The sequence below is a fragment of the Syzygium oleosum genome, unplaced genomic scaffold, assembly GCF_021117445.2.
Source record: "Syzygium oleosum isolate NSW1041296 unplaced genomic scaffold, Sole_v2.1 Sole_v2.11, whole genome shotgun sequence".
Taxonomy (NCBI): Eukaryota; Viridiplantae; Streptophyta; class Magnoliopsida; order Myrtales; family Myrtaceae; genus Syzygium; species Syzygium oleosum.
The window spans coordinates 7,272,638-7,297,524 of NW_026607495.1; the positions used below are offsets into that span (position 1 = coordinate 7,272,638).

At 41.9% G+C, this 24,887-nt stretch overlaps 2 protein-coding genes across 2 annotated transcripts; both read right to left on the bottom strand.

The window, feature by feature from the left end:
- Positions 1–397: 397 nt before the first annotated feature.
- Positions 398–1,474, bottom strand: LOC115666225 (uncharacterized). The gene is made up of 2 exons (XM_030587994.1): positions 1,028–1,474; positions 398–913 (listed from the first exon to the last, which is right to left on the bottom strand). The coding sequence occupies exons 1-2, from the start codon at positions 1,472–1,474 to the stop codon at positions 398–400; spliced, it is 963 nt and encodes a 320-aa protein (XP_030443854.1).
- A 5,570-nt stretch (positions 1,475–7,044) lies between these two features.
- On the bottom strand, positions 7,045–20,708 carry LOC115687886 (uncharacterized). The gene is made up of 16 exons (XM_056315753.1): positions 20,587–20,708; positions 20,140–20,496; positions 15,752–15,824; positions 15,232–15,284; positions 14,570–14,636; positions 13,678–13,727; positions 12,474–12,958; positions 11,959–12,119; positions 11,690–11,875; positions 9,859–10,021; positions 9,279–9,611; positions 8,852–9,172; positions 8,423–8,755; positions 7,996–8,316; positions 7,569–7,889; positions 7,045–7,472 (listed from the first exon to the last, which is right to left on the bottom strand). The coding sequence occupies exons 1-16, from the start codon at positions 20,706–20,708 to the stop codon at positions 7,045–7,047; spliced, it is 3,774 nt and encodes a 1,257-aa protein (XP_056171728.1).
- Positions 20,709–24,887: the final 4,179 nt, after the last annotated feature.

Here is a 24,887-nt window from a genome sequence, read left to right on the forward strand (position 1 = left end):
AAGGCTCAAACTGAATCGTCTTGCGGTAACAGTTTACCGTAGCTCGTTGTTTAGTGAGCCAATCCATCCCGATAATCACGTCAAAGTCAAACATTGTCAAGATAATCAAATCTATGCTATTCTCACGACCGCCAACAGATAGCTTACACCCAGCACAACCTACTGCGGAAACTACGCTATTCTTTAAAGGGGTAGAAATACTATAAACCACTCCCAATGGTTTCGAAGTTAATCCCACTAATTCCACAAATTGCTTAGCCACAAACGAATTCGTAGCTCCAGGATCAAATAAAGCATAAGCAGCATGGTCGTGTAACGATACCATACCTGTAATAACGGTAGGCGAATCGTCCGCCTCCTTCCTTGTGACAGCATAGACCCTTCCTTGTACTTGGGGTCAGTTCAACTGGTTCGGCGGGGCAGTCCTTGCAGGTTGTCCTACTTGCTGTCTTGGTTCTTGTGCTCCTATGGCTTGGCGTGGACAATCTCTTACGTGGTGACCGTGCTGGCCACATCCAAAGCAAGCTCCCGTCCTAGCAGGACATGGGGCTGATCCGTGGCGCCTTCCACAGAATCGACAGGGGCCATTATTGTTGTTGTACACCGACTTTCTCACGCCATTCTTCTTGTTATGAGGGATGGGAAACCTACCCCTAGTCATCGGTTTCTTCCCAAACCGCTGATTATCCTTGTTTGGCACAAACCGCGATCCAGACGCGGCTGCCTTATCAGCCAAGTTCCTCTCAATCAACTGTGCCCTCTCATAAAGTTCGTCATAATCCTTCAGATTCAGAGGCACCAACTGATCTTTGATTTCAGGCTTCAGTCCATCCCTAAACCTCCTTGCTTTATCAACCGGGTCTTCAATCAACCTCGGCGCATACTTGGACAATTTAGCAAACTTTGCCTCATACTAGTCTACCGACAATTGGTTCTGTCGAAGACGCTGAAATTCATTCATCTTCTGTTCTCTGGCACAATCCGAAAAGTACTTGTTGTTAAAAGCTTCCACGAAGGCACCCCACACCTGGGCCGTACCCTCGGGAAATACCCTCATTTGGGTAGCTTCCCACCAAGTACTAGCATTACCTTGCAACTGATAAACTGCCAATGTCACTTTATCTTCATCTGAGCACCTCAGCAAAGCAAACACCGTCTCCAACTCTCTAATCCAGAGGGTTGCAGCCTCAGAATCACCCGCACCAGTGAACTTGGGCGGTTTGAGCTTTAGAAATTGCTCTACCAACTTATGCATGGGCTGATTCCCATTTCCGTTTCGAGCCAACGGAACATCTACAGGTGCAGGTGCAGGTACAGCAGCAGCAGTGGCTTGGTTCTGAGCTTGCTGCCCTACCAAAGTCTCTAAAGCCTGCATAATCCGATCCAATCTAGGATCCTCTGGCGCTATCCCTCTAGCACCTGTCTGATTTGGCACAGTCCTTCTCCTAGGGGCCCTCGGGACAGGATTGCTCATTTCGTTAGATCTTTACAGAAACCTGCTTTCCAATTCCAGCAAGGAATTAGAAATCGTGAACAACCTGCTTAAAAATAAGGAACCTAACAATCAAGCACAGGCACAGAGTGTTTTCGTAACTTGCTATCCCAAAACCCCTCGCACCTTATCACTCCAGGTCTCGACCAAACTTGGACTCGAGCTGACCTTGCTCTGATACCAATTAAACTAGGATGTCACGCCCCGAACCCCGCGAGCGCGCAACATCCTGCAATGGTCATTATGATGCGACGTCCCAGGACGCGTCGCCGACCCAACATTTTATCTTTTGGTTACGCATGCGGAAGCTAAACAAAGATTCACCCAGACAATAACAGTAAACAAGGATAGAGAGGAAAACGGTTTACAACATCGAAATCAAAACACCATTTTAACATTTACTTGATTAACCCCGGGGAACATTTTTACAAGCCCACTTCAGGCATTTCCAAAAAAAGTCTACAAAAAGATGTCAGGCTGGGGTCAATCTACTTCACCAAAAGTCAGCTTCCAGGCACCCCGAACCGTACTGGGTGCACCAACATGCTAAGGGCCTGAAAAATGTTTAACAACCACAAATGAGATAAAAATCTCAATAAGTTAACGCCTAAGCCCCGTTTAGAAGGTCAACTTACCTCGGGGGTCCCTAACCAGGCAATACAGCATCAACGGCAACATTATTAAACAACCACAGGCATCCTTACCTCGCCTTGGTACACTCGTTGATGAAATGAACATGTCACATACTCAAAGCATTTAAATAGATTTCCCATGCATCAATGCATCACAGGCGCGCGTGTCTCGATTATAAGACAGAATCCACTTGGACACGTCCCATACCATGCCTAGTAGTTTCTACCCTATAATCAAGCACTATGCATCACACGTATTCCAGTTATTATGCCCCCTCGGGCCACTACACATCAAGCGATCTGCAGCAAGATGGCAGTCTTCCGGCATAACCGGGCTCCGTCCTGCCCCATCGGGCACGGCTATGTCAAACGATCTACAGTAAGACGGCATTCCAATACGGCAACATCAAACGATCTACAGTAAGATGGTATCCCGTAAGGAGCATCGAGTCCGGCCTCGGGCCGCGACAAGGCATCCGGAGTATCGACAATCCATATAATCTCCAGGCATCCGATAAATCAGGCATCGCCAAGCGATCTACAGCAAGACGACTCCGACGTGTGACCACACGAGCACACAAGCAATCAGGCCAATTCTTATCTTTTCATTTAGCCAATACATCCATGAATCGTGCTCACATCAATGCCACACAACAATAACAAGTGGTCACACATGCAAATGGTCAATCGATTTTGTGAACCTCATTTTAAAACATGAATTCAACATCGGATCACAGCCAAATAAACATTATTGAAAAGCTAGGTAATTGCGGTTACTGTCTCTATTAGGCCGGAAATCAAAAGCCAAAGATTTCAAGTAAAGACCGGCAGGTTATGGGATTCTAGTAAAACTGGACAGATTTGCATGATTTGGGAAATCAACTTCAAAAGCATAGCAATTGGTTTCCAAAAATTATAAAATTCAAACATGTTATAAACAAGACCTTCACAAATATTTTCCATGAAGAACACAATCCCAAAATCCTTATACAAAGATCACTTTTGATGGCTCGGAAACAACCCAGAACTGGTCCGCCGGAACAGGGGAACTGAACCAAAAGAAATACTCGTTTTACAAATCAAATCCTTTCAAAACACTTTGAAATTTTTACACGTTGTAGAAATGGATTTCGTTTACAAATATTGTGAAGGAAGTATGGTCGAAATCGAAGTGGAAATTTTTATAAAAATCCGAATAGGCACGAAGGTCACGGAATCCACAGTATAAAACAATTCTGATTCGGTAAGAAATTGGACCTTCGTGTAACCCATTTGAGCTCAGAAAAATCTGAAATTTAACTATGTTATAGATCAAGATCTTGTGAACAACTTTTATGAAGAACACTTTTCAAGATTCTAACCACCAAATGCCTTATAAAAATGGAAAACCAGGGACGTACAGTAAAATCAGTTCTGAAATCAAGATAAAAACTCCAAGAAACGCCTTCAACTTTGAGATCCACCACTTCTCAGCCATGAAAATACCACACCAAGAGTTCAAATCAACATCCAACATCTATTTCAACTTAGTCTAGCAATCAAGACTCGCCCACGCTCATTCTAGAAGTTCAAACACACTAAAACATTAACTAGCTAAACTACCCAATGCAAGTTAAACATCCTAAACAAGGGATTAGATGTTAACTTACTCGTCTAAAAACGACGACAACGCGAGGACGACGGCAACGACATGAGTTGTCCGTGGTGGCCTCGGCTTGACACGGCAAGCGGCAAACGGCGGTGAACGGCACACGGCAATCTACGGGGCTCAAGGATGGTGGCATGAGGGGCTGGTGGGTGCACAGCGGTGGTGGGGTGATTCGGCCGTGAGAGAGGGAGAGAGAGAGAATAAGAGAGAAAGTGAGGAGAGAGAGAAAGAGGGTTTAAATTAAATCAAGATCAATGGTTGAGATTAGTTCTTGATGCCCAAGCAAAGATCAAGGGCTAGGATGTGTTCTTGATGCCCAAATTTAATCCAACGGCCAAGATCAAGCCTTGCCCTCCAAGTTCCATCCAACGACCAAAATTTAATCTAACAAAGAGGTTTCTAGAAGGGCAAGTTAACAAATAATTTTCGATGGCCAATTCGTAAAAATTATGAGGCGACGTCCTATAGTTTGGGTGTGATATCCTTGAGCACTCGACACGCGAAATCGGATCATAATTCGTGGCTGAAATCGATCAATCGTAACTATAGTTTATCTCGAACTAACGGGCGGCTGCTAGAAATAAATTCTTCGATAGCCTTTCCCCTTTGGTTAGTATTCCCTGGGTGATCAGGCCAGAGCGAGAATTAACTAATAGAGCGTCGATGAAATCACCATTTCATAAATCACCAAATTTGGTCGAATTTTCAGGATATCACACTGCCAGTTAAAAGGTCTTGAAAGAAACAAATTTTAGAATTGAATATGGCATGACAAGAATTATCCTTGCAAGCTTTTAAAATAGATAAGAAATTCCATTCAAAATCAGGGATATATAGGAGATTTCTGAGGATAATATTTGAACTGAGATGAACGGTGTCAATTTTGATAACATAAGTGATGTTCCCATTTGGAAGCTATATAGATATGGAAGAGTGGGGTCTCTTTTGAACATTAGAAAATAATTTCTCATTACAAATTATGTGGTCACTAGCACCCGGATCAATTATTCATGCATCAACTGATATTGAATTCGTCTTGCAAAGTAAGGTACTTGAAAAACTTGCAGTCTTGTCACTAGTCAATAATCGACTCAGGGCCTTCATAATATTTTGGTACTAATCTTGGGTAATTATTTGGAGCGCCCCATCAGTCCTTTGCGCTAAAACTAGGTAAGCAAAAAATACTTTTTTCCCTTTTTGTCTTTATCATTCGGCTTTCCATGTAGCTTCTAGCATGTATCAATAGTATGATATGAACTTTTACAATATTCACAATATTTACCTTTGGTTTTTGAATTTTTCCCATTAGATTTCTCTGTCCACGTGGCATTTCATGGGCCGTTGGATGGCCTATATGCTGGCGCCGACGTGGCCCGATAGAGGCCGTTGGATTCGTGCAGATGAATAACAGCCATATGATCCTTTCTGATCATAGCCGTCCGTTCGAAACCCTTTAGGGTTTCCATCTCCTTCAATCTTCGCAACCTCTACTCGTGAACACCCGACGCTCCCAAGCCCTCCATAGATGATGTGCGGCGAGTCGGCTGGAGCAGGGCCTATTAGGAAGACAGCGAGGGTCACTCCTTCACATGTTCTTGCATGCTCGGCCATGACCAGCCGTTGGCTTTCCTCTTGGACGGCCAATTGATAGATCCGGCCGAGCATCAGCATCGGCTCCATCACCAGGATCTGCGATCGAAAAGGTGAGTATGTCTCATTCAAAATCAGCAAAAAACGAGTTACTTTTTCACTTTCTTTCATCGCTTAGTATTGTTGGAGCGTGGTCTCGGGTCCTTCGAGCTGTTCTTCGGCCATCTCAAGCTCGTTCCACAGAGCCGAGAGTCAGTTGAAGCAAACGGTAACCAAAAGATTCCCTTGCTTCAATTATGACAAGGCTTGAGTGATTGTGAACAGCTTGGCTCGATCGAGCCGCACATACATCTTGCAAATGTTTTCGTACATTTTCTTCAAGTCCTCGGTTGGTGGGAGTCCAGCCGCAATGTCGGGAGCGAGGCAATTTCTGATCCAAGAGCAAAGCAACTAGTTGCACTTCCGACGGTGCCGCTGGAGTTGTTCGTCGGCCAAAAAAGGGACGGCTCCGTTGAGGAAGCCATCCTTGTCTTTTGTGACAAGGGCTTGCCGAAAATCTCGGGCCCAAGCGTTGTAGTTATCCGGTCCGGTGAGTTGTAGGTTGATGAGCCGCAGCTCTGGCCCGTCGGTCGGTGACATGTAGAGTGGGTTGCCGGACTCGGGGCGGCCGCCATTGACTGGAAACACGTAGGGCAGGTTTTCGGGTTGGACAACCGGGGTAGGGATTCATCCCTAGACCCAGTGGAATGGATCTGGGTGCGTAACTCGGAGCTGTCCAACCCGGTCTTCCATTCGGGTTGGTCTCATGCGGAAGGGGAATTGGCCCACCTCCATTGGGCTGAGTTCCAAGGCCTGGAATGCTTTCCTATCCATGTGGGCCATGCTGGGCAAACGTCTGACCTGGCCCGGTTGGCCATTGATTTTGAGCTGGATACCAGTAGACTAGAGGCCCCTAGGTTGGGCTGGGAATCTGAGCTGGAGCAGGAGCAAATTCGTCCGAGTGTTGAACAGAAGACTGTTCCTCTTCATTCATTCGGATCAACTAAATTTAAGGCTTGGTGTTTTGGTGAGTTGGAAGTTTCCTCCATTGAAGTATCGCTTGTATAAAAAAAAAATTGAATTCTTACTCGGTGTTCTGGCTTGTTTTGCAGGATTGAGATTGCAACAAGAAGTCAGAAAAATAAACCGGCGGTAATTCTAGGATCGCGGAAGCTAGGCCAGGATGGACTTCTCTGATACCAAGAAAGGAATTGAAGAATATTGGAGGAATTGTAATTATATTACTGTATATTGTGTACATGTACATTGCTCTATTTATAATGCTAGAAAGAAAGGTGAAAAACAGGAAAATAATATACAAGATTACATTTTCCTATTTTACCACACCAATCACGGATTGACTGAATAAATTAGTTCAAAATCAGAATCAGTATCTCAATCAGAATCGATTCATATCTCCAATGATATCAAACCATGTTTCCAACAAAAACTGCTATCGATTCTATCAGACAGTAATCCTAGAATCATCTTACCTAATGCGACAGTGAGAGCGATCAAATCAGGCCTGGACTTCAATTGGTGGTCCATCTAACTGCACAATTCTGACGCCTCTCTTCCTGCTGAAAAACTCCACTGCATCACTGCCTCTATCTTGAGCCAGCCATTAACACCTTTGCTGGTACCTAAACAGAACCATCATCCCATGGTTCCGTCTGAAAAGACATGTCAATATCTCCTAGCGAGTAATTCATCGCAGGAACCGCAACGTTGACTTGGAAATCTTCCATCTTGTGATCGCCTTCAGGACGAGGAGCATAGAGTGGTGGTTCAGAGGGGAGATGATGCTCATTTACTGCAGAGTCCATTTGCCTCCAAGGATCGAACATTTGGCTACGCATGGCATCCTGTGAAATGTTGTCAAGGGACTGTACTGGCAATCCGAAAGTAGTAATACCATTATCTCCCGGAGAAAATAGACCATTCAAGCGGTCTGTAGATATGGGAGGAGCACTTTCATCAACTGGAAACTCCATGGCATCCCCACAATTGGTATTTTGTGACTGTACTGGCAATGGCAAAGCAGTTACACCATTATGTCCTGGAGAAAGAACTAGAACATTGATATGGTTAGTAAATATGGACCAACATGGGCACGGGTGTACGATCTTTTAAAAAAAAATTCGAATATATGGTTATGAGCTTTTACCATTTTGGAAGCTTGATATTGAGGCATAGGTTGGTGTAGAGGGGAGAACATGCTCATTTACTGTAGAGTCTATTTGCCTCGAAGGATTGATCATTTGGCTAGGCATGGCATATTGTAAATTGATATCATGGGGCTGTGTTGGCAATCCGCTAGTAGTGATACCATTATCTCCCGGAGAAATAAGACCATTCCAGTTGTTTGCAGATATGGGCTGATGTGAACTAGGACGAGCAATTTCATTAGCTGAAAGCTCCATGGGATTTCCAAAATAGGTATTTTGGGACTGTACCGGCAATAGCAAAGCAGTTACACCATTATTTCCTGGAGAAAGAACTAGAACATTAATGTGGTTAGTAAATATGGGCCGACATGGGCACGGGAGTACGATCTTGTAAAAAAAATCGAATGAATGGTTATGAGCTCTTACCATTTTGAAAGCTTGATATTGCGGGAGAGGTGGGCCTAGACGGGAGAACATGCTCATTTACTGTAGAGTGCATTTGCCTCGAAGGATCGATCATTTGGCTAGGCATGGCATATTGTAAATTGATATCATGGGACTGTGTTGGCAATCCGCCAGTAGTAATACCATTATCTCCCGGAGAAATTAGACCATTCCAGTTGTTTGCAGATGTGGGCTGATGTGAAGTGGAACAAGAAATTTCAATAGCTGAAAGCTCCATGGGATTTCCAAAATAGGTATTTTGGGACTGTACCGACAATGGCAAAGTAGTTACACCATTATGTCCTGGAGAAAGAACTAGAACATTAATGTGGTTAGTAAATATGGGCCGACATGGGCACGGGTGTACGATCTTGTAAAAAAAATCGAATGAATAGTTATGAGCTCTTACCATTTCGAAAGCTTGATATTGTGGGAGAGGTGGGTCTACACGGGAGAACATGCTCATTTAATGTAGAGTGCATTTGCCTCGAAGGATCGATCATTTGGCTAGGCATGGTATATCGTAAATCGATATCATGGGACTGTGTTGGCAATCCGCCAGTAGTAATACCATTATCTCCCGGAGAAATTAGACCATTCCAGTTGTTTGCAGATGTGGGCTGATGTGAAGCGGAACGAGCAATTTCATTAGCTGAAAGCTCCATGGGATTTCCAAAATAGGTATTTTGGGACTGTACTGGCAATGGCAAAGCAGTTACACCATCATGTCCCGGAGAAAGAACTAGAACATTGATATGGTTAGTAAATATGGGCCAACATGGGCACGGGTGTACAATCTTATAAAAAAAAATTCGAATATATGGTTATGAGCTTTTACCATTTCGGAAGCTTGATATTGAGGTACAGGTTGGTCTAGAGGGGAGAACATGCTCATTTACTGTAGAGTCCATTTGCCTTGAAGGATCGATCATTTGGCTAGGCATGGCATATTGTAAATTGATATCATGGGGCTGTGTTGGCAATCCGCCAGTAGTGATACCATTATCTCCCGGAGAAATAAGACCATTCCAGTTGTTTGCAGATGTGGGCTGATGTGAACCAGGACAAGCAATTTCATTAGCTGAAAGCTCCATGGGATTTCCAAAATAGGTATTTTGGGACTGTAACGGCAATGGCAAAGCAGTTACACCATTATGTCCTGGAGAAAGAACTAGAACATTAATGTGGTTAGTAAATATGGGCCGACATGGGCACGAGTGTATGATCTTGTAAAAAAAATCGAATGAATGGTTATGAGCTTTTACCATTTCGAAAGCTTGATATTGCGGGAGAGGTGGGTCTAGATGGGAGAACATGCTCATTTACTGTAGAGTGCATTTGCCTCGAAGGATCGATCATTTGGCTAGGCACGGCATATTGTAAATTGATATCATGGGGCTGTGTTGGCAATCCGCCATTAGTAATACCATTACCTCCCGGAGAAATAAGACCATTCCAGTTGTTTGCAAATGTGGGCTGATGTGAAACGGGTCGAGCAATTTCATTAGATGAAAGCTCCACGGGATTTCCAAAATAGGTATTTGGGGACTGTACTGGCAATGGCAAAGCAGTTACACCATCATGTCCTGGAGAAAGAACTAGAACATTAATGTGGTTAGTAAATATGGGCAGACATAGGCACGGGTGTACGATCTTATAAAAAAAATCAAATGAATAAACGCCTTCATATAGTGCGGAAACCAAATCATAAGGATCGGAAACACGTTGATTTTATTTATTAAAGCTCAACAATCAAGCGGAAAGTCCTATTTTCATCATTATTTCACAGGCCACATCTTTTATGTGCTTATAGGGAGAGAGAGTTTTGTGTTTTGGAGCACGTACCTTTAGCAGTGGAGCCCGCATTCGCCAGAGGAACTTCCGGACCAACTGGAGGACAGGTTCTTGGAGCCAAATTATGTTGAACAGGGGTGAGATTTTCAATGTGTCCTTCAGGGACTTGAGATGGAAAAGAGCTTGAGGCTTTCCCGATTGTTTCTCCGTGGTTCTGGAAGAAAAACACTCAGTATTGAAGGTACACGCTCCGACTTCAAGCTACAATTTCTTTTTACGGCAAGTAACGTTGCTTTGTAATGGATGAATTTGCATTCAGAGTAAGTACGTAGGGCAGCATAGAGAAGAAAAAATAAAAAAAAAATTATTGAAAGAACCTCAATTCACTTTACGCCTATCGCCGCCCATTTTGAAGGGTCGTATCGAGAACCGAAACAGAACGATCACGCAGAAAACAGAGAAAATAGACGATGCACGAATTTACCCAGGTTCACCCTCGATTAGGGCTACGTTCTGAAAAGAGATTTCACTATGTTTTTTTCGGTTTACAGTCACTCAACTCGTTACAATGATCAGAAAAACGAGCAAAATATATATATGCCCCAAACGGGCCCAAAACTTAAACCTATATGAAATTTCTTAATCTCGCACCATACGGGCCAGCCCAAACCCACTAAGGTTTCGGGGGCGCTGCCCCCGAGCCCCCGCCCGCTCACCGGCGAGCGGGGCAGCCGTCCGCTGATCGGGCAGCGGAACCCCCGTCGGGGGGCGCTGCCCCCGAACCCCCGCCCGCTGACCGGGCAGCGGGGCACCCGTGTCGGGGGCGCTGCCCCCGCATTCCGCACGCATGGGTCACATTTCGTCCGATAACACTTCAGTTTCCCTAAGCTCACGTGGGCGTACCCGGTGTGAGAAACAAGGGTTATTCGCCAACTCTAACACATTTCTCACCACATAAAGGTCAGGTGCTTGAAAGATGAAATGAAGAGTACAATCAAGGCAAGGGTCCTCAGGGAAAAGACGCAAAGTTGATTTTGAAAGGACAAGTGAAGAATTAAAAAGCATCAACTCGTACAGTTTTAAACTTGGAAAGTAATAGTTGCATCGTGAATGTTTCAATCGTTCAAACTACAACGTGATGATGAGTGCCTCAGATTTTCATGAATGACAGCGAATCAACTGCTGAAAGTGCTCTCTAACTTGTGCTTTTTGGTATAATTTTTACTACGCAGTACAGAAGGCCACTTAGATTTACAAGGTCACTATCCTCAACTTTGGAGACTTTTCATTGGTGGGGAAATGCCCGTTTTTATATAATTGAAAGGTGGTTGAAAATCTTACACTTTTGGTATGATGGAAAGTTATGGGTGCATGTAAATGCTTTAATCGACATTGTAGATTACTTGTCTTGTCAATGAGCTCTCTTGGTGCTAAGCATTTTCCTACCTGGGTTTCTCCCCCCACCCCCCCCCCCCCCCGCCCCGGTCCCTTTTGGTAGTATTTCCTTTTACCAATCAAAAAAAGGGTCAGCGAATATCATCAGGCATACTCTCTTTTGTGTTTGTCTTTGTTTTTTCCCTTGGCATTTACAAAGCTAATTGAAACAGCTTAGCAACAAAGACCCATTGTTAGGAACTCAAAATTGCAATCATCAACAGAGAACAATCATTAATGCAACATAATCAAATGCACCTAATTGTTAGAAACCTATCCTTGATCGATTGTATGCTATATTGAACTACCTCAATTCATTTGTAAATCACAATAAAAGGTGTTACATGAGCTGACAATAGAGAGTAAATTTAACGGATACTCTGAGGTCACGGGCTATCCCTCGCAGATTGCATAGCAAATATCAGAAAGAGTAGTATTTCTCAGTTACCTCCTGCTTGAGAGGAAATTTGCCAGCAGCACGATGCACCCGATCTGCAGTATGGTCAGTGAGTTGACGGCCATTGTCACCTTCATTATCGATAAACACGTGACGGTTCCCATTCAGAGGGCAAGTTTCTTTTGCATGACTTAGGAGGTCATCCCACTTATTTTTTGTCATCTTCTCTCCGAGAATCTGCAATGAACAAACACAACATCATTCTTCTTGGTTTCAGGGAGTTCAATCCAAATTTGAGAACCCTGTGCTAAAAATCTCACATTTCGCAGTTTCTCGGGGTCCGTGTCGAGTAGCTGTAAAAACTTTCCCACGTTGCATATTCCAGCTTTACTCAGGTTCGTGTGAAATGTTCCATTCCTCCCAATATTTTTCAATCTCCAGACCTCATCACCATGTGTAGGTGGAAAATGTTTCTCGTTCGCTATAAAGTGAAAAGGACATATTAGAGCAAGAAATTGCAGTAACGCTAAGATCAACAAGCCAAACAGAACTTTTTGTGCAACGAAAACTCTCTTTACTACTGTCCGAAGTACTGAGGTAGATTAAGATTAAGAAGGCGTTACTCCTTTCTTCAGGAAACAATCTAGAAACAGGTCGATTAAATTCTATATTTAGATTTGTTACAGGTCAGTCAAATTGTTAGTTGGCTCTTGCTTTCAGATAAAGTAAGGCTTCACTAAGAAATGAAGCTTTATTTTGTAATTACCATGAGGGTAGTAGAATCTAAACATATTTATTTCTTAGAGCTAAAAGATAAAGACTACTATGGACTTACCCTGTCCTCTACTTTCCTTCACAGTGAATGGCTCCGTTATCGCTTCACAGATATTCTCACAATATCCAGGCGATGCCTGTAATCCTATCCTGAACCCGATCCTAGTCCAGCTTGAATTGTCGGTGAACCATACATCACCCAGCACCCCAGTGCCTCCTTTAAGAGTCACTACAGGGTTTCCATTAAGCAGAGGCCTCTTCCCTTCGCGTTCTCTGACTACAGATTTCTCAAATTCTTCCTGGGTCCAGTTATCATAAGCACCTGTCCCGAAATCACCGTCAAGCACCACAACTTTTAACTTAATAGAGGACTCTGGACCTGATTCGACAATATTGCCTGTGTTTGCATTTACTAACACGACAACAATGGGCCCGCCGTGCTCTCCTTTTAGTTTCTGCCCAGTATAGAGAGAAGAGGGTAGGCTGGTTTTGAATTGAAGCTGCAAGTTTCTCCCCTCATCCTTCTTTCGACATTTGCCAGAAGATCTGTATTAACTCATCAATTAGCATTATAAGGCATTGAAAGACCCAAGCTCAAGCAAGAAAAATGTGCTGCTTGGAAATAAGGAAGTGATCAAAAACTTACCATAGGAATGTGATAAGGCCGAAAGTTTTTCTTCGAATTTTACTGTGTTCTAATTGACCTTGGTTCAAACAAGGACGAACGGAAATCGTTCCACAAACTAGTTTGATGAATCATTCCAGTTTAACGAGATTGGCTTTCAAAGTGCTCGAGGCAAAACTACAACACTTATGGTCACTGCCCAAATGGCCTTTTGCATATGATTGTTAAGCAAAGTACTGTTACTGCCCAAATGACCTTTTGCATATGATTGCTAAACTTAATCAAATGACATTACAGTATTTTTTTAACTAAGGCATGAGATAACAGTGTTTGCACTAGTCAAAGGCCAAATCAACATCAAGCTTAACGTCTTTCGGCCTGACATCACCTGAGCTAGAGTGACATGAGCCCAACTGCAGGATCATTTACCTAAAACTAATGGCAATGAATTTCGTTTAATATTTTCTATCCATGTTTGACCATATAAAAGCATAAACCCGGTGTACTACCCATGTACAATTCTTTCAATGTTATGGGCTTAGGGGATCCCAGATGTATGGTATTTTGTGTGAAGATGTCATAGACAAATCAGCTTGACAGGAATCATCAAACCACCAAAGGAATTAAAGCATACTCTAACCTTACAAGTTGAGGAGATTGAGAACTTGCGTGCTCCAACCTTTCCCTTACCTGATGAAATTCACCGATAATGAGGATGCGCAACCGCATACAACAAAGCTACGACGAACTCTCTTTTCTTTTCTTTTTTTCTTTTTTTCTTTTTTTTGGAGTTGGGGGTTGGGGGCGAAGCATCCTTATTTGACGTTTTCAAACTTTTTTAATAGCAACTTGTTGAGCACAACATCTAGCCAAAATTCCTTAGGTCCATTGAAGAACAATGAACAAGCAATTACACAGTTGCAACAGAGAGTTATCTCGCACCTCTAGGTATTCTCTACATACACACTTATGTTGATTTCGGGTTTAGGTAATTTTTTATTGAAAGGTCGTTTGAGCTTATTCAGGGATTATGGCATGGGTTACTTCAATGCCATAGCGCCTGAACCTCTTTTTATCATTGTAACCCCGTCTGCTTTGAGGGTGGATGGTAATTGAGGTTTCCCTTCTCTCTATGTCTGTGGCTCAAGTAGACAATGGAGATTGATTATTTATCAGCACATTTAGGCAACCTGAAGGGATACATTTCGCACTTTCAAACATCTCATTGTCAATGTGCACATGGTTATCAAAATGGTTAGGATGATGCATGTAAAACCTAGAGCATTTTCTAGGAGAATAATCATTGTACATACAACCTCTTAAAAGATGCCACTCAGATACTAGAATTTGGATCTCAAAATTGCTATTACTCCAAGCAAAAGATTCATGACAACAGCTTTCCATATATTGCGGCATTTTCATTGGCAACTGATGAGTTGGTAATGCAATTCTAACCCCTTCATAACCAATAGATGAACATGAACTACAAAAATATGTACAGTCTACAAAGTAGTAATCTACATGATTCTTACCTCTCTCTCAATGGTATCATCCTTCACCAATGAGAGAATCGGTTGCACTATTTTATCCAGGATGTGACTGCATGAAGAAAATTAGTAGAGCAATTGGAATCTAACAGAGTTGTTATGGTGCAAACAAGTATATGGATAACCATAACTCTAACACCATCTTTTCACTAATACTCTATGCTACAGACAAAAACAACTTCAGTTTCACGAAATGGATGCTGTTGAACCTCCAAGATCTTGCACTTCAAGTGTGCATGACTGAAATCAAGTTTTAAACTAGATTTGGATGAATTCTCCCGAATTCATGTCGCATTTCGGATGGAACCAAGTTGATTTTTGTGACTTTGCGGCAGGTGAAAAGGATAATCAGAGGCTGAGAAGAAGTGAACATCTTAAAGAGTACAGAGAAGTAAACAGGATGCAGAGGCATATATAGATGAGGCCAAATCCTATCATAGTAGGAAAAGCTTAAATACTGTTATGGTGGTAAGCAAACAGGTTTCTTGACCTAGTCTGTATTAGCTTTTTAACTCTTCCTTTTTCCTGAGAAACCCAATAACTTGTGTTCTACTCATAAATCGTAATGATGTGCCAGAAAATTTCACAGCACAGTAGCACGATAAACATAGACAATTGTTGTTTCTCCAAATGAAAAGTATTGGTACCTCATAATAAGATCAGCTAAGGGAGGCACTTGACGCTCCAATTCTTCCCTGACCTGTTTAACATTTACAATAAGTGAGAATGAGATTACTATCAAGCATGATCTATCACACTAGGGAATCCACTTTATATAAGTTGCATTCTTTATCTCTAATTCTTTTTCGTCTCCTCCCTCAAGCAATTCGGCAGGTGCAACATCTCATCAGTTTCACAGTTGACGTACAACATACCTAAACAAAATTTTGCTTCATTGGAATGTCTCACAATCAGCATTATTTTAGAGCTGACATGAACACGACATGACCAGCCTAAAAAATGTCCCACAAAGTGTGGCATCACTCCTAATGAAATGTGGGGTACTAGGGGAGTTCTAATGTCCTGCATCTGATCAAAAACAAACCAGCAGATGAAAATGCAATGGATCATTTGATCCCTCATCACTGAAATCAGCAAATGACACGGAAATGGCATTGACAAATAGTTTGCATGACGGGAAACGATTACAACTTCTACTCATCTTACCACTTTCTGGATTTCCTCTTCAGTCAAGTAACTCTTGGGCACGTCATCACTTTCAAGTCCTCTTGACGTCTCACTGCAGAACCATAATCAGTCTTTTAGCAACCATGTTCACAGGAAAATACATCACTCTTCACAAAAGATATATATATATATATAAATATATATATCACGTAATCTTATACGGTGCGAGAAGATGGATCTATATCTATGAATAACACAACAAACCACGACTCTGCAACCTCTTCGGACAAAATTTTCCGACAAGTTTAGGCAAGCCAGAAACATTCGGAAGAAAAGTTACTAAGAGGAATGCCTGAGGCGAAGTGCCAACTTGAGTGCGAAGATCGGACAAAGTTTGAATTGGAGAAGAACCTCGTTTTATTCAACTTTCATCCAAAAGAAATGAAAGAACTGGGAGGTACATATTTCGCACGGTTCTGTAAAGGCCTAAGCTTTTGGTTCAATGCGGAATTGGGTTCCTCGAGGAACGGGATTCCAATTCCTACATTTTTCATGTTTGAAGAAAAATCAAAATGTAAATTTGGATTTCACATGAATTAATCCTAAAAGAGTGTCAAATCGCATTACCTAGCAATAGTTAGTATTAAAATTCCAATTCTATATTCCTACGGCCACAAAACTATCAAAATCCCAACTCCATCACTGTCACCGCCACCGCCTCAACTGCTGCCAGTGGCTGGTCTCCAATAGCCAGGTCGCCAACCAACGGTTGCCACATCGGTGAGAAGTTTTCTTCTCTAAAAGGCCAATTTTTTTTTATATCCAAACAATTGAAAAGGAAAGAATGACATTACTTGGAATACGAATCTACTCATAGCTGGTATAGATGAATAAAGGCGGCCCACTGGAACTGAACAGAGCTATTCTCTAGTTCATGGAACCAAATGAGGGTGCAAGACGAAATACAAGGTCTTGGAGGACCAAGGGATTGCAAATTGGATGGACTAACTAACCAGAAATAGGAGTGGTCATCCGATGTTAAACAGAGATCAGCAATGTCGCGACAAAAATAAAAGGTAAAAACAAAAATAAAGAGATCAAAGAAACATCAAAAACACCAAGTAAAAACCAAAACACAACCCAAAGGAAATGCAAGTCCAGCAGCAAAAACAGAGGATAACAAAGAGGTTACTTGTCCAATGGATCCAAATGCTTCCCTTTAGAATGGCCTGCCTTGCGGGATCCTGGAGTACGCGAGCGAGGTGTGACTTTTCGTCCCATGCTTGTTTTGCCTTGTTCACTTGATTAGCAGTTTAATGTATGAAAGAAGAAGGAGAACATGTATGAGATCTATGTATATGGAAGAAGGGGGAGGAGGAGGAGGAAGAAGTGGATGGTTTGCGCCTTGCCAAGCTGATCGGATTATATACAGTTGTTTGGTTCTTGAAGGGGTGAGTATACTTGCAGTCCCCTCGCTTGCACGACGCAGGAGCAAATCGAAGTCCAAAATTTGTTTTTTTGGTCAAAGAAGTCCAAATTAATACGGGGAGGACGACAACGACGGGAGAGGGGGAAGCTGGAGCCTGGAGCGGAAGGATAAGGCAGGCACATAAATTTCCGGGAAACTTCAGGTACATTGCGCGAACGATGCCTTTTTTTGAATTTGTTTCTTTTCTTTTCTCCCATTTTAAAAAGGGTTAATATCGCAAAAAACTCTGAATAAATACACCTATAATAATTTTACCTCGAACTAATTTTTTTACCACAAAAAACTCCAAACTGGTACATTTGTGACAAATTTACCCCGAACTATTTTTTTTACCATAAAAAATCATACACTGGTACACTTGTGATAATTTTACCCCGAGCTAATTTTTTTATCACAAAAAATCCCAAACTGGTACACGTGACAATTTTACCCAAAACTAATTTTTTGACCATTAAAAACTCTAAACTTGTATATTTATGACAATTTTACCCTCCGTTAGTGTACATTAATTGGATTAATATCACGAAAAAGTACAAATTGGTAAACTTGTGATAAACAGAGAGGTAAAATCCCAAACCGGTACACTCATCAACTATTATGTGTCATCAAGCTTAACAATTTCATAGAAACTAACGGAGAGTAGATTTGTCACAAATGTACCAGTTTGGGGTTTTGGTGGTAAAAAAATTAGTTCAAGGTAAAATTGTCACAAGTGTACCAGTGTAGGGTTTTTAGTAATCAAAAAATAGTTCGGGGTAAATTTATCATAGGTATACTAGTTTAGGGGTTTTGGTGGTTAAAAAAATAGTTTGAGGTAAATTTATCACAAGTATACCAGTTTGGAGTTTTTCTTGGTATTGACCCTATTAAAAATTTGCCCCCTACCTTAAGCATGAGAAGCTGATGGGCAATTTTTTTTGTTTGCTTTTTTCCGCCTTTTGCCTAATAAAAATAAATGAGTTTTTTTTTCCTTACCAAAAAAAAAAATAAATGAGTTTTTTTTCCCCTCAATGCGAGTTTAAGGCCAAACCAATCCTTTGAGCTCAACCCCGATTGATGGCTGACATGCTCGAATCTCAGTTGTCATCTATGTGTAGCTTTGAACAAGCGATTGGAAAATTCATTTAATCGCATCTAATCATGTGTGGCCAAAATTATAACAACTAACAAATGCGTGTTATGGTTATCTATCAAGAAAATATGTGTACTCTACATCAATCTCAAGAACATCAGAGGCGAGTTTAATATGGCTCTTCATCAAATAAATGATGTCGAAATGATTTATTGTTGCTTCGTCAGATTCTTCATAAGGTTTTTCTTCATATGTTTAGAATGTCACATGTAGTGTACTGGGGTAAAAGCATTTCGATTATGGAAACTCGCTAGTTTTCTTATCCGTGCTTTGCATAAGTTTTCTAATGCAAAGAGATGATTAAGTGATTCTTGATGTCATCTTACCAGGTTAATCCTGTTTAATAAATTATCCTATCTTGCTTGTTTGTCTGTGCTAATATTGCCGCCAAGGATGGAAAAGGCCCAAGAGCAACCTCGTGCCGGGGAGCTGTTCGATGGAGGATGATGTCTGGAGAGCGGTAAGATGAGTAAAGAAGCCAGCTTGGACATGCAAAATACAGTCTTTATTGTATTTCGATAGAGAAAGAGGGAGAGATAGCGAGGAATTACTGAAATTACTCCTCGAATAGATTTGGATGTGAACTGCGACGATGTTGTCTTAGTATATTTTTACTTGAAATGAATTAGTTAGGTGAAGTGGGGGTTGTGGATCATAGGAAGGTTATGGGAAATGTTGCTTGCATGCATGCTCGATTTGTAGTTTGCAGGATCTATGTTGGCCACCGTTGTCTTACTCTAAGAAAGCTCAAACATGCGTGGGCATCACTGTAAATATGCTATCTTGCAAAATTAGCAACTTTATCTCATGTTCTTTTTTATACCAGTAATGATCCCACGTGCATTGCACGCGAATGGAAGTTGTTGGAAAATCTCTATCGCACGCGTCAAGTTGGCTACCCTCCAATTTTAATTCCGGTCATCCACATTATGGTTTACAACGTGGCCCAAACATTGAAGCACACTGCTGAAGCAGCCGGTCATCGCGTCGACATGGAACTATCAATACTAATCAAACTATTAAAATTTTAATTACATTATTCTAATTAAGCGTTGTGAAAAAAATCCCATAAAAATGTCTAATCAATCAATCATCTTGCATGTCAACGTCACCTAGCTTAAAAGTTAAAACCCACTTCTTAATTTTGTCTCACTAAATCAAATTTGTCCAAATTAAAAATGTTGCACCACGTGGGTTGCTTAAATCCCCACAATTTATGTGATATATCCTAAAAATTTTATCCAATTTAGTGATTTATGAAATGGTGATTTCGTTAAAGATTTATTAGTTAATTTTTGCCTAGACTTGATCACTCAGAGAATCTAACTAAAGGGAAAAGGCTACTGAAGATTTGTTCCTAAAAGCCGCCCGTTAATTTGATATGTATTATAACTGCGATTGATTGATTTCAATCACGAATTATGATCCGATTTTGAGTGTCGAATGCTTAAGGATTTCAAACCCGAACCATAGGACGTCACCTAGTAATTTTTACGAATTGGCCATCGAAAATTCTAATTTCGGAAAATGATCGAAGAATCAGAAATTCGACGCGAGAAACGGAAGTGAACTGAGCAAAGCCTGTTGGGCCTCTCGCCCGAGGGGGCCGGCCATTAAGGCACGATAAGATTAAGTCGGTCCGTAATTTGGTACTCGGACTGAAAACAAAATGATAATTTAGGAGACAAAATTTAAGAAAAATTACAAAAAAAAAATTTGGGTAACGATGAACCCACCCCTCTCTTCTCTCTCTCCCTCCTCCTTCCCCGCTGACTTTTTCCCACGCTGGGTGACTCCCCCACCAACTCCAGCCACTCCCCTTCTCTTCTTCTTCTTCTTCTTTTCCTCTTCTTCTTGGCCGCTCCTGCTTCGTGTCTTCTGCTACTTCTTCGCTTCTGCTTCTCATTTTCAGCCGCCAGACCAGCCCCTCCTCGCCGGACCAGCCATCGCCGAGGGCCGCTCCACCCCGCCGTCACACCACCGCCACCCCAGCTTTTCCCCTGGCCGAGCAGCGCCGCCCCAGTTGCCCCGAAACTCCCCGGCGCCGACTGTTTTCCAGCCGAGTTTCCAGCTTCGTCGCTTGCCGGTTGCACCCGCCGATTGAGCCGCTCGTCCGCCACCGTCCCAACTGCCACGATGCCACCACCAGCCACCATTCTGTCCCTGGATCAGCCCCCCGAGAATCCCCCAAGCCACGCCAAACAGCCGCCCGTCAGCCGCCCACGGCCGCTGCTCGCCACTCGCCGCGCTCGCCTGCCGCTGTCCAGCCGCCTAACCGCCACCACCAGCAGCCATTTCACGTCTGGAATGGCCCCAAGCAGCCCCCGAACAGCCCCATAGCAGCCGCTCCCTTCGACGCGCTCGTTCGCCGCCATCCACCGAGCTCAAACCAGAAACCACCGTGGACATCCGCATCGTCGCCGTCGTCCTTGCGTAATTGCCGTAGTTAGATGACTAAGTTACCCCTAATTCCGTGTTTAAGGTGTTAAACTTGCTTATGGTAGTTTAATTTAAGTTTAGATTAAGTTAATTGTTGTTTAAAGAAAATTAGTGAATAAGTTATCGGCGAATTATTTGATAACCATAGACGATAGGCTATTGGTAATATCGGTGATAGGCTATCGTTGTGTTCGCAATAAGTTATCGCTATTTTCGACCAAAAAAAAAGTTATTGCTATTTTGACGATAAGTTATCTATTATTTTATTATAACTATTTATTTTATTAAATAAATTAATTTTCGGAATTAAATAATAATATTTTATTCTTAAAAAATTATTAATAAAATATTCAAATTCCGAAAATTAAATATTAGTATTTTCGAAAAAAATTTAGTACCGAATTGTGATTGTTTTATGCTTGGATTGTAATGACAATGTTGGATTTCGCCGTATAAGTTGGCATATATGGCCTAATGATTTGAATAATTATGTTTCGAGAAAAGATTTTTTGAATCTTCGAAAATAAATTATTTTATAATTATGTTTGAGAAATGAATTTGATGTCTTGAGAAGAAAAGCATGTTTTGAAATGATGTTTCCACAAAATTGAATGATTATTTGCATATGTGATCACGTGAAATGGTGATGTTGCTTTGGCATGAACACGGTTCATGTTTACATGGGCTAATTGAAAATATAAGAATTGGCTTGAATGCTCGAGTGCTCATGTGATCACGTGATAGAGCCGTCTTGCTAGATACTGCTTGACAATGCCTAACTTATCAGGGACTGCTGTGTATCGCGCCCGATTTGTCGGATGCCTGATTTATTGGGGACTGTTATGTATTGTCACGACCTAACCCTCGAGGGCCTCCTCGGGAGAAATAGGTTTAGAGGTATTTTATTGGACTCTCCCTAAGTCCATACCTCGCGAGACATTGATCGTTTAAATCTATTTGTTCAATAGGAGCCGCCACTAGCCATGATTAAGGGTTAGCTAGAAACCCTGATCGAGATGCGGGTGTGTCATCTCGAAAACATACGCAACCAGAGATTCTTAGGGATCGGGGACTTGATTACATTAGTTTTTTCAACTAATGCCCTTTCGGTACCTAAACTCGACTATTTGCTAACCAAAATATCACGGCAGTCTTGTAATCGAGAATTTTGAATTTTCATCCTAACCATTCTAAAAGGGGAAAACAACAATCCATGAATTTAAAGTACGCAATCAAATGAAATCAAAATGAAAGTACACAAACAGCAACCTAGCATCGTCTCTAAAAAAAAACAATAAAGAATCCCTAGGGTAAAGCCCTAAAGGCTTATTCAATTTTGGGTTCAATTTTTGTTCAAGCCAAAAGTGCTTATTAAAAGTCCCAAACTAAGAGAATTCTACATTTTTTTTAGCTTTTCTCACATTTTTTATTTTTTTTTTATTTTTTTTTGAATTTTCTGAATTTTTTATTTTTATATTTTTTTATTATAGAAAAATGGACTTCGGACCCGGTCCGCTTAGCCGGTCTAACCCGGACCCTAACAGTCCGGTCAAACTCGCAATTCGAACCGGTTCTTGTGGCCCAGTACTAATTCGGGTCTCTTCTGATGGGCCATCATGACAAATCATGCCCAAGTTTCTAACTTCTTTTATTTTATTCATTTTGGCCCAATTTTAAATTCAGCCCAATCATTTGGCTTGACCTACAGACTATTGCACCTCTGTTCCACCAAAATCAGAATGTGATTCGGTCTCCATTTGACTCTTTTTATTTCTAATTTTTTATTGTTTCTTTCTTTTTCTATTTTTTTTTAAATTCCCTTTTTGGTCTTCTTCTTCCTTACGTGATTTCCTTCTCCGAGAGCTCATGAACAGGATTTCAAACCGAAGCGACGATTCCTCCGGTCATCAACATTTACTCAAACAACCTATCCCTAACTCGCCTTCGACGACCATCAATCCCAGCCATTATTAGATCGCCGGCTGATTTTTTTTTTTTTTCGATCACTGTTCTGACTATCCAAGATCTTTACAGACGGCCATTTTCATTCATCAACTAATAATCCACAAGCAGTAGCAGTAAATGTACCCATACATAGCAGAGAAAGGGAAAAGAGGAAGCTAACACGGACGGACTTTAACCGTAGGCACCTTCGGCATGGAAAATGGATCTCCGACAAAGGTTTCGTTCATGGCCGATTCGGAAAAATGATGAATATGCCACAAAATGAAGGAAAAACACAGATTCAGTATTGATTCATCAAACTAGGACCTAATCAAGCACAAAGGACGAGTTCCATGCGTTGATTCCACAAAAATCAATTCGGTTCTTCTTTCAAGCATTTTGTCGAACATATGATATGCAACTTCGGAAACGATTTTCCGACTTAATTTTCGAACGATTTTCAGCGTAAACACAATATATAAAGTTATGAATCACCAATATATTCCACAAATCCGCTTCAGTTTCACATGATTTTGACCAGAAATCATTCATTCAATTCGGCGTTCTATGCCTCAGTGTAACAGAGAAACAAATCATTGTAAGCAGAAGGCCTGGTTCGTGGACAACGCCTTCACGGTAGTCTACGAACGGGACCGCAACAGAACTTGGCGTCTTCCGGCACGGCGAAGAAATGACGAACAAGAATGTCTCGTACGTCCGAAACGACGAACAACTTGGAGGTTACGGATTCCGAATCCAAGGAAGGGAAGAGATGGATCAAAAGGTAGGGTAGCAGCTACAAGAGTTCTCCGGCGATGGTGAACAAACGATGGAAGAAGGGGAAGAGATTTGCCGGAATTCTTCTACGCGAGTAGAAGAACCGAACGCTCTCTTCTCCAAGAACCTTCTTCCCCGACGATTTTTTTTACTCCTCTCCTCCCTTCAGTCGAGTGAGTATATATCTTCCCGCGCCTCCACCGTGCATTCCGTTTTTCTGATAACGACTTCTACAGCTCAGCAAGCATCTAGAACCTTACCTGGATATGCTTCCGTCACATGTTTGTTTCGTCACCGTCATTCTCAATCACAGATGCACCCTCTGTTCGTCACCATCTTCTGCTCACAAGTGTGAGCAAGCAAAAGGGATCACAGGCGTGAGATTGGGGGTAAAAAGAAATGGGCTCAAAGGAAATAAACTGGGCTTAAAGACAAAAATAAAGAAAAGAGAAGAGGGAGTCGAATTCGGCCCAAACGAGGAAAGAAAGATAAGCCAAACACGCAGTGGGCCGAATGCTCATATTAGGCCCAATCGGTCTTGGTAGGTCAAGAGTTTTTTTTTAAATCGAGGTGTCAACATGTATCGCGCCTGATCTATCGGATGCCTAACCTTTCGAGATCTATTGCATATCCCGCTCGATTTATCGGATGTCTGGAGATTATCTGGATTGACGATATTCCGGATGCCTTGTCGCAGCCCGAGGCCGAACTCGATGCTCCTTACGGGATACCATCTTACTGTGTATCGTTTGATGTTGCCGTATTGGAATGTCATCTCGCTGCGTATCGCTTGATGATGCCGTGCCCGACAGAGCAGGACGATGCTCGGTCATGCCGGAAGACTACCATCTTGTTGTGTATCGCTTGAGGGAATTTCAATGGAGAGTTCTTGAGTTTAATTTTAGCTTTTGCCTGATGACTGTTCTAAATCGCTTTCGTTCAATTTTTTGTTTGTGGGTTGGCGCTGTGGCTTTAATGTGAACTATAAAAAAACCTCAAATGTTGTTGTCTCGAATCTTTTATGCGAATTCGTGTCGGCCAATCGCAGTACTTCCTACTTATTCGAATTGAACTCTGTTAGAAATTTTTTACCTAGCAAGTGAGCTGTCATCGTTAACAGGTTAATTTGCTATCCTGCCTGATAAATTATCCTATCTTGCTTGTATGTTTGTGCTGATATTCACGCAATCAAGGATGGAACAGATTCGAGAGGAATCTCGTGCCGGGAGCTGGTTGACGGAGGAGGATGTCCGGAGGGTGGTAAGATGAATAAAACGGCCAACATGGACATACAAAATACAGTCTTTGTTGCATTTCAATTTAGAGAGACAGAGAGAGAGAGGGTTTACTGAAATTACTCCGACAATAAATAAAAGAGAAAAAGACACAAACCC

Coding starts and splice junctions, on each gene's coding strand:
- LOC115666225 (XM_030587994.1), bottom strand. CDS start 1,474: ATGAGCAATCCTGTCCCGAGGGCCCCTAGGAGAAGGACTGTGCCAAAT. Junction 914..1,027: donor TTCCCGAGGGTACGGCCCAG/GTGTGGGGTGCC, acceptor TCGGTAGACTAG/TATGAGGCAAAGTTTGCTAA.
- LOC115687886 (XM_056315753.1), bottom strand. CDS start 20,708: ATGGCGGCGAACGAGCGCGTCGAAGGGAGCGGCTGCTATGGGGCTGTT. Junction 12,959..13,677: donor CAATCTCCTCAACTTGTAAG/GTTAGAGTATGC, acceptor GAGTTAATACAG/ATCTTCTGGCAAATGTCGAA. Junction 11,876..11,958: donor ACCCCGAGAAACTGCGAAAT/GTGAGATTTTTA, acceptor TGTTCATTGCAG/ATTCTCGGAGAGAAGATGAC.